Raw genomic sequence first — 9,904 nt, 5'->3', positions numbered from 1 at the left:
GTATACAGTATATAGGGGGGTATTATGGGCGGCTGTACATGTATGTAGAATGAGTGCTGTTGGTGTATAGGCTGAGTGTGGTACGTGCTGTGGGGGAGGGGGTACAGACTGAGGGTGGTGTGGGGGTGTATAGGCTGAGTGCGGTATGTGTTGGGGGGGTGTATAGGCTGAGGGCAGTAAGTGGTGTGTGGGGGGTGGGTATAGGCTGAGGGCGGTATGTGTTGGGGGGGTGTATAGGCTGAGTGCGGTATGTGTTGGGGGGGTGTATAGGCTGAGGGCAGTAAGTGGTGTGTGTGTGGGGGGTGTATAGGCTGAGTGCGGTATGTGTTGGGGGGGTGTATAGGCTGAGTGCGGTATGTGTTGGGGGGGTGTATAGGCTGAGGGCGGTATGTGTTGGGGGGGTGTATAGGCTGAGGGCGGTATGTGTTGGGGGGGTGTATAGGCTGAGGGCGGTATGTGTTGGGGGGGTGTATAGGCTGAGGGCGGTATGTGTGGGGGGTGGGTATAGGCTGAGGGCGGTATGTGTTGGGGGGGTGTATAGGCTGAGGGCGGTATGTGTTGGGGGGGTGTATAGGCTGAGGGCGGTATGTGTTGGGGGGGTGTATAGGCTGAGGGCGGTATGTGTTGGGGGGGTGTATAGGCTGAGGGCGGTATGTGTTGGGGGTGGGTATAGGCTGAGGGCGGTATGTGTTGGGGGGGTGTATAGGCTGAGGGCAGTAAGTGGTGTGTGTGTGGGGGGGGTATAGGCTGAGGGTGGTATGTGTTGGAGGGGTGGTGTATAGGATGTGTGGCTGTGTGTGTGTGTGTAAGTGAGGGTCCAGGCATGATGGTATTTGTAGTTTTGCCACAGCTGGATGGCCAGAGGTTCCCCATCCCTGCCCTAAGGCTATGTTCCCACACAGTAATTTTGGTCAGTATTTTGCAACCTAAACCAGGAGTGGATTGAAAACACAAAGGCATATGTGCTGTGCACGGAAATCAATGCTAATTGATTTTCATGCACAGCTGGAATGGGCCGCATGAAAAATAACGTTCCTGGGGCTGTCAGAGCTCTTACAGCCGCAGGAACATGCAAACACCACCCGGTGTTCGTTCAGTACAGCAACAGCCATTGTTATACAATGTGTGAACATAGCCATAGCTGTAGTTTAGGTTCCAAACTGCAGACACTGTTAGACCGCCGTTAGGACAAGGAGACATACGCGGTACCTTTCATATACAGTGGTTCTCAAACAACAATTTACCCCAAAGTTTTGTTCGGTTCTCAAACTTTGCTCGGTATCTGAACACAACTGGGTGACAACTGTTGGCTGAACAGTTATCAGGTACCACTGATTAGAGCAGGGAATCCCTAGAGATTTTCCACTTCTCTAAATGGGCTTTCCCGTCTAGAAGCAGAAAACATTTGCTCTAGAGGGAGCCCCGTCTATACTGCTGCTGAGCTGGCTCAGTTTGCCAGCCAGTGATTGTACCACCAGGCCCAGGCTGAAGCACTAGAGGTGGGCCGACCCACCCTTAGAAGAAACTCCAGCCCCTCCATGACGTCACTCCATTAGAATCAATGGAACCCTATCATAGAGGGGCTAGGGTTTCCTCCCACAAAGGGTGGGTCGGCCCGCCTCCAGTGCTTCAGCCTGGGCCTGGTGGTACAGTCACTTTAAATTGTGATGCTGTGTAGAGATGAGCAAACGAACCCGAACCATCAGCATTTGACTCTCTCTGTCTTCCCGTTTCGTGGGCAAGGTGGAGACAGCCCAAGTCCCACCTGGAAAACAGGGATACAGCCAAGGTAATAGGCTTTATTCCTGTTTCCCAGGCTGGACTCTGGCCGTCTCCACCTTCCCCACGAAACGGGAAGACAGGGAGTTAAATTCCAATGGTTCATGTGAACCCAAACCTTGGGCCTATTCGCTCATCTCTAATGCTGTGCACAGAATCACCTCTTAAGTTCTTGAACTTAATCTGTTCTGGAAGGCTGATATTTTACATAGGAAATAATGGAAATGCTTTTAATCATTTTTTTTACATCCTGTAGGTCAGGTGCAGAGAGCCTGGCCCATGAAGTGTATTCATGTGCACAGCAGCCTCTAGTGGCCATCACTAGAGGCTGTGATCATGTGACCATCACTAGAGGCTGCTGTGCACATTAATACAACAGACTGGACCCAGGCAGAGTAAGTGAATCCCTTCCAAAGAGGAGCTAAACACCTCATTTTGGTGTTCTGCCCCTCCTAAGGGGGATAAGGGGTAATTGAAGGGGGATAAGGGGTAATTCTGTGCACAGACTCACAACTTAACCCTTGCCTGGCTGACAAATTGAGCCCACTCAGCAGCAGTACAGACAAGGCTCCCTCCTGGGCAGAAGTTTTCTGCTTCTGGCATTGAAACCTTGTTTGTACTGGAAATTCCCCCCACTACTTAGGCTGCATTCACACGTTCAGTGTTTTTCCCGGTCCGCGACATGTCCTATTTTTTTAACGGAACGGATCACGGATCCGTGAAATCACGGAACATCTGAATAGCCCAATAGAAAGCAATGGGCTGTAAAATTGTCCGTGCGCACGGATCCGTGAGCACAGACAACTTCCCGGAACGTGTGAATGCAGCATTACTGTACTGCTACTTACTCCATGTGCAGGGGAGCTAAGCAGTGAGTATTGCATCACTATTTAACTACTTAAAGGGACTGTACCACCAGGCCCAGGCTGAAGCACTGGAGGCGGGCCAACCCACCCTTAGTGGGAGGAAACCATAGCCCCTCTATGATAGGGTTCCATTAATTCTAATTGAGTCAAATCATGGAGGGGCTAAGGTTTCTTCCCACTGAGGGTGGGTCGGCCCGCCTCCAGTGCTTCAGCCTGGGCCTGGTGGTACAGTCACTTTAACTCTCTGCACCTGACCCATGGAGTGTAAAAACCAATGAAATGCATTTCCATTATTTTCTATGGAACATCTCTGCTAGGTTCTGGAACAGCCTTTCAGAACAGATTAACGGAGAAGTCTGGCAAAAATATTAAAGTATTGTATTGCCCCCCCCCCCCCCCCCCCAAAAGTTAGACAAATTACCATTATACACTTATTATGGGAAATACACATAGTGCTTTTTTCCCTGCACTTATTACTGCATCAAGGCTTTAATTCCTGGATAAAATGGTGATGTCAGGACCAGGACTGTGGAGTCGGAGCTAGTTTTGCCTGGTCTCTATTTGGCAGCTTGTTTCTGAGCTGGAAGAGTCCATTCTGTGCTGTTCTCTTCCTGGATGTTGGATGACTGTATATAAGCAGCAGTGTAATATTAGGATATCCTGTGTAATATAGAGAAGGAGGAGGAGAAGTGTGGTGGTTTCTCTCTGAGAGAATCTTGTTTTTCTTCAGTGTGCTATGTCTGCAGCAGGGTGTGTGTGTGTGTGTGTGCTTTGCTTGCAGCAGTCTGTGTGTTTTAGAGACAGAAATTAATGGGGTAGTCTGGGCATCAGTGAAAAATTCAGGCTGGGATCATAAGTCATCAGAAGTCTTATTTACCTGCCCCCGTGCCCCCACAGTGCACTGTGCTCCCAATCATGTGATGTCACAGCCCCACTCAGAAGTAGGGATGCACCGAAAAATCGATACTACTATCGATTTTCGGGGCAAAAAAACTGTTCGGTACCAGGATTTCCTGGTATCGATACTTTGTTAAACTACGCTATTTTGTAGTTTAACAGAGTATAGTGCAGAGAACATGACAGGCGGCTACCTGAGCGCCTGTCATGTTCTCTCTGTGCCACCCCTGCGAACACAGACCTGGGACCCCGATCTTCCGTGCACCATGCAGCTGCCGCCGGCCGCTCCTGCCTGTCACATCGCCGCGGGGGACACCGCCGACCCAGGGACACGTGTGTGCCACTGCGGGGCTTGGCAGCTGCGATAGTGCTGAGGTCTTATAAAATAAGATGAGGAGCGGCATGAGCTTCCCCCCCCCTCCACAGGCACCAGGCATGAGACAGAGCTGGGCCCAGTGAGTATCTGACAAGGGCCGAGGGGTAAGAGTGGTCCCGTGTCAGTATAGCACTACAGAGCAGCGGCAGGAAAGGAAAGAGAGAGGCTGAGAGCTGCACGGTCTGGGGGAGGCGAGGAGGAGATCTGACAGGAGGTGGATGGCTGTGAGGTGGGGGCCGCCAGGACAGTCTCGGGCCGGCATCAGCAATAAGGAGGGTGAGCAAAAGGTCGGCATGGCTGCAACTGTGAAGGGAAGGGGGAGGGGGGCTGTAGCATGCAAATTACTCTGCTGCCCGAATCCAGCTGGAATAGTGCAACTACAACCCTCATCATCCCTGATAGCTGGTGTGTGTTACATGACTACAACCCCCATCATCCCTGATAGCTGAAGTGTGTTACATGACTACAAGTTCCCACCATCCCTGATAGCTGGTTTGTGTTACATGACTACAGCCCCCATCATCCCTGATAGCTGAAGTGTGTTACATGACTACAACCCCCATCATCCCTGATAGCTGAAGTGTGTAACATGATTACAGTCCCCATCATCCCCGATAGCTGAAGTGTGTGTTACATGACTACAACCCCCTTGATCCCTGATAGCTGAAGTGTGTTACATGACTACAACCCCCTTGATCCCTGATAGCTGGTGTGTTACATGACTACAACCCCCACCATCGCCCTGATAGCTGAAGTGTGTTACATGACTACAACCCTCACCATCGCCCTGATAGCTGAAGTGTGTGTTACATGACTACAACCCCCACCATCGCCCTGATAGCTGAAGTGTGTGTTACATGACTACAACCCCCACCATCGCCCTGATAGCTGAAGTGTGTGTTACATGACTACAGTCTCCACCATCGCCCTGATAGCTGAAGTGTTATTGTGCATATTATAAGATTATCACCTTCCTAAACACGCATGGTAAACGGTGCAATCGGAGAAACCACCAAATTTAGTACCACATAAAAACGTGCTACTAAATAAAACTACAGATCACCCCACAGCCATGCAGGCTAAAAGATAAAAAAGTGTTAGGAGTGAGAATAGGGCAATTTTTCTAAGAACATTTATTTAAAATAATGCAAACTTTATTTTTAAAGTAATATGGTCCGTACGGGCACATCTCTATTCTTGTGTTTTTTGTTTTTTTTTTAAATAAAATTTATTAAGTGTATGATACAATGAGGGAAGTGCGAGATCAACTGCAAAATAGTGTCTGACGAGGTGAACCTGAGAAAACTCCTATACCCTAGGAGAAGAAAAGATAATTGACAAAATGTGGGAGATCAGGTCCTCAAGAGAGACAGGAGTAGAAAATAAAAAGTATATAATATAATAAAATAAAAGGTAATAGTCCAGAATATGGAAGGGTCTCAGGAGGGCTAAATAAATATGGGTGAAGACATGCGATAGAAAATCAGGGTTATTAGAAACTAGATGGGAAATCACTGGTAGTGATGTGACTAGATGATGAATAATGAATGTGAATATAACAGATCACCTAGATCTAATCAAGATTAAATAAAACAGAAAATGTGCATAGGTATAAAAACAACAATAAAATGGTATAAAGCACAAATAAAATATTGCAAAGTAGATAAATTTATTTTACAGATATAAAAAGTAGATCTGGTACCAAATCTCAAAAATGTGTTAGAATGCTAAAAATACCAATGAAACATGAGAAATAAAAAATAAAAAATAAAAATGAAAAAAATGAAGTAAAATATGAGTCCTATGTATTTTGATAAAAAGGAAAAGGAGATGGGAAAAACACAGAGCAATTAGGTGGTAAATTGGGTATACCCAGTCAATAGAAACTCTGCAGAGAGGAGTTAATTGATTTATTTTGAAGTAATACAATGGAGTTGTAAACAAGCAATTAAGTTGTAATTGGTCATCTGTGGCTGGTGATAAGTTGATGATTGGATCTTGTTAAGTATCCATAATATTTGTACAGTCATTAAGTGATTACTCAGCAAGAGTTACGGTGTTTGCAGTTCAGGCAACTGTCAGAGAAAGCCGGCAGTGATGGGCTCTGACTTGTTTAACACTTTGTGAGCTGCTTTTGCAGTATAGTGTAATAAAATAAAAATGCTCACTGAATTAGTGGTTATCAGTGAAAGAAGCAGTATTTGGATTTACTGCAGTGCTTCAACTGTCAGAGAAAAGCCGGCAGCGATGCCGGCTTTTCTCTGACAGTTGAAGCACTGCAGTAAATCCAAATACTGCTTCTTTCACTGATAACCACTAATTCAGTGAGCATTTTTATTTTATTACACTATACTGCAAAAGCAGCTCACAAAGTGTTAAACAAGTCAGAGCCCATCACTGCCGGCTTTCTCTGACAGTTGCCTGAACTGCAAACACCGTAACTCTTGCTGAGTAATCACTTAATGACTGTACAAATATTATGGATACTTAACAAGATCCAATCATCAACTTATCACCAGCCACAGATGACCAATTACAACTTAATTGCTTGTTTACAACTCCATTGTATTACTTCAAAATAAATCAATTAACTCCTCTCTGCAGAGTTTCTATTGACTGGGTATACCCAATTTACCACCTAATTGCTCTGTGTTTTTCCCATCTCCTTTTCCTTTTTATCAAAATACATAGGACTCATATTTTACTTCATTTTTTTCATTTTTATTTTTTATTTTTTATTTCTCATGTTTCATTGGTATTTTTAGCATTCTAACACATTTTTGAGATTTGGTACCAGATCTACTTTTTATATCTGTAAAATAAATTTATCTACTTTGCAATATTTTATTTGTGCTTTATACCATTTTATTGTTGTTTTTATACCTATGCACATTTTCTGTTTTATTTAATCTTGATTAGATCTAGGTGATCTGTTATATTCACATTCATTATTCATCATCTAGTCACATCACTACCAGTGATTTCCCATCTAGTTTCTAATAACCCTGATTTTCTATCGCATGTCTTCACCCATATTTATTTAGCCCTCCTGAGACCCTTCCATATTCTGGACTATTACCTTTTATTTTATTATATTATATACTTTTTATTTTCTACTCCTGTCTCTCTTGAGGACCTGATCTCCCACATTTTGAAAATTTATTAAGTATCGAATTGGTATCGAGCATTGAAAAAAAAAAAGTTGGTATTGGTATCAAACTCAAAATTCTGGTATCGTGACATCACTACTCAGAAGTGCCTGCTCAACCAATCAGTGAGTGAGGCGGGACACACTTGGTGTCTGACTGGCCATTTTTGAATAGCGGGAGTCTGAGTCAGAGCTGTAGTTTACCGACTGCACAGCCCTGGTCACGACCAGTGTCTTAGAGCTGTCCGGGCTGTGGCTGCTGGAGAGGATGATGGCAGGGGATGCTCAGTGTTCCTCCAGTGCCCTGTGTCCATTAGTGTCCCCCTGTTATCATCCTCTCCAGCAGCCACAGCCCACACAGCTCTGGGAGTCGGGTCGTGACATCACCATGTTATCCAGGAAGTGACATCACCATGTTATCCAGGAAGTGAAGCCTTGATGCTGTGGTGAGTGCAGGGAAAAAAACACTTTATAAGCATTTCCTGTAATAAGCATTTCCTGTAATAAGTGTATATTTTCTAACTTTTGGGGGGCAATACAATACTTCAATAACTATTTCACTGGACTTCTCCTTTGTCTTTTTGTCTGGATCAGGATGTGGAAAAATGCTTTTACTCTCAGGTATAACGAGTCCAAGGCTTTTCCAAGCTGCTGGATTGCCTCCCACCTTCAAGACCTCTAAATTCCCCCCCCCCCATCTAACTCTTCTTACTATGTAATAAAAGCTTTTCTTCTACATTCTGGAATCACAGACGGGTATATGAAATGTACCAGGTGTCTCTGACCAGCTATCTAACAGTCTCAGCATTTTGGAATGGTAATTGCAGCTGACATACTCCCTTTTATAAGTGCATGGGGACCTTAATGCTGAGCCTCATCAGCTTCTCTGCCCCCTTCTTCTGTCAACCAGGTACATGTTGCAGTTGCTACTGACCGCAGCTCCTGTGCTACTGTCATTTAAAGAACGTAACTATAGGTCAACTTACGGCACAGGATTGCTTAAGATATATAATTATGTCCATTTGCAAGAAGGGGTTAAAGGGGTTCTTTTTGACATTGCCAATTTAAAGGGTCTATTTATTCAGCATCAGACACATAAAATTTCATTCCTTCCTTCCGTCAGCCATGGCGTCTGCTATTCTGAGAGACGAGCTGCTCTGCTCCATCTGTTTATCTGTATTTAAGGATCCTGTAATGCTGAGATGTGGACACAACTTCTGCCGGGTCTGTATTGGTCGTGTGCTGGAGACGCAGGACGCGTCTGGAGTTTATTCCTGTCCTGAATGCAGAAAAAGGTTTCAGAAACGGCCTGTACTGATGAGGAACATAAATCTCCATAATGTAGCAGAACGTTTCCTGGTTACTGAGCCAGAACAAGCGGAGATCACCGGGATCTGCTGCACTTACTGTGTGGACTCTGCTGTACCTGCTGTGAGATCCTGTCTGCACTGTGAGGCTTCTCTGTGTGATAAACACCTGAGAGCTCACAGCAAGTCACCAGAACACGTCTTATCTGAGCCCAGCACTTCCCTGGAGAAGAGGAAATGTTCTGTCCATAAGAAGATGCTGGAATATTACTGCACTGAGGACGCTGCTTGTATCTGTGTGTCCTGCAGTTTGGCCGGAGAACATCGGGGACATCGGGTGGAGATGCTGGATGAGGCCTCTGAAAAAAAGAAGAAACAACTGAGAAATGTTCTCCAGAAACTGATGACAAAGAGAGAGGAGACTGAGAAGAGAGTCCGGAGTGTGGAGGAGAGCAGGAGAAAAGCTCAAGAAAAAGCAGCTGGAGAAGCCGAGAGAGTCACTGCCCTGTTTACAGACCTCAGGAGACGGCTGGACGACCTGGAGAAGAGGGTCCTGAGCGAGATCTCCAGGCAGGAAAAGGAAGAGTCACTGTCTGCTCTGATCCAGAAGCTCGAAATAAAGAAGGAAGAGCTGTCCAGGAAGATGAGACACATTGAGGAGCTGTGTAACATGGCGGATCCACTGACTGTCTTACAGGAACCAGACACAGGTGATTTGTGTGATCCTGAGGAGGAGGGAGGTGATGAGGACACAGGGGGACATGATAGACAGCCCCATGATGTAGATGATCTGGATGTGGCTGTGATCTCAGACACATTCTGCACATTATGTGACATAATATCAGGTATAAGGGTCTATGGGGAGGATCGTGCAGACATATTACTGGACGTAAGAACAGCTAATAATAATCTCCTTATATCAGACGACCTGAGAACTGTAACCTGGACCCAAGAGAAGCAGAATCGTCCAGAAACAGCAGAGAGATTCCAGGATTATTATCAGGTGATGAGCAGCAGGAGATTCTCCTCAGGGCGACATTACTGGGATGTAAAGAGCAGTAGATCAGGATGGTGGAGGGTGGGGATGTGTTATCCCAGTATAGACAGGAGAAAACGTCGGTCATACATTGGAAATAATAACAAGTCCTGGTGTATGAGTAGATTTAATAATCAGTATTCAGTGAGACATGATAGGAAAGTGATCAAGTTACCTAAACGTGGCTCTAGTGATAGAGTTAGGATCTGTCTGGATTATGAGGCCGGGCAGCTGTCCTTTTATGAGCTGTGTGACCCCATCAAACACTTACACACCTTCACAACCATCTTCACCGAGCCCCTTTATGCTGTGTTATGTGTATCGGAAGGTACTGCAAAGATATTGCACAATTGGGGGGGGGCCACCATCAGCTGACGCATGATTCGTAAATTCAAAGAGGACGCCATCTAATGTATAAATATGCTAAAATACCATATTTTCCGGCGTATAAGACTACTTTCTAACCCCAAAAAATCTTCTTAGATTTCGGGGGTT

At 45.4% G+C, this 9,904-nt stretch overlaps 1 protein-coding gene across 1 annotated transcript; it reads left to right on the top strand.

The window, feature by feature from the left end:
* The first annotated feature begins 8,185 nt into the window (after positions 1-8,185).
* LOC138772130 (E3 ubiquitin/ISG15 ligase TRIM25-like) lies at positions 8,186-9,904 on the top strand. The gene has a single exon (XM_069952299.1). The coding sequence runs from the start codon at positions 8,192-8,194 to the stop codon at positions 9,782-9,784; it is 1,593 nt and encodes a 530-aa protein (XP_069808400.1). The 5' UTR covers positions 8,186-8,191; the 3' UTR covers positions 9,785-9,904.

The sequence above is a fragment of the Dendropsophus ebraccatus genome, chromosome 1 (genome assembly GCF_027789765.1).
Source record: "Dendropsophus ebraccatus isolate aDenEbr1 chromosome 1, aDenEbr1.pat, whole genome shotgun sequence".
Taxonomy (NCBI): domain Eukaryota; kingdom Metazoa; phylum Chordata; class Amphibia; order Anura; family Hylidae; genus Dendropsophus; species Dendropsophus ebraccatus.
This window is presented reverse-complemented; position numbering and strand designations above follow the sequence as displayed.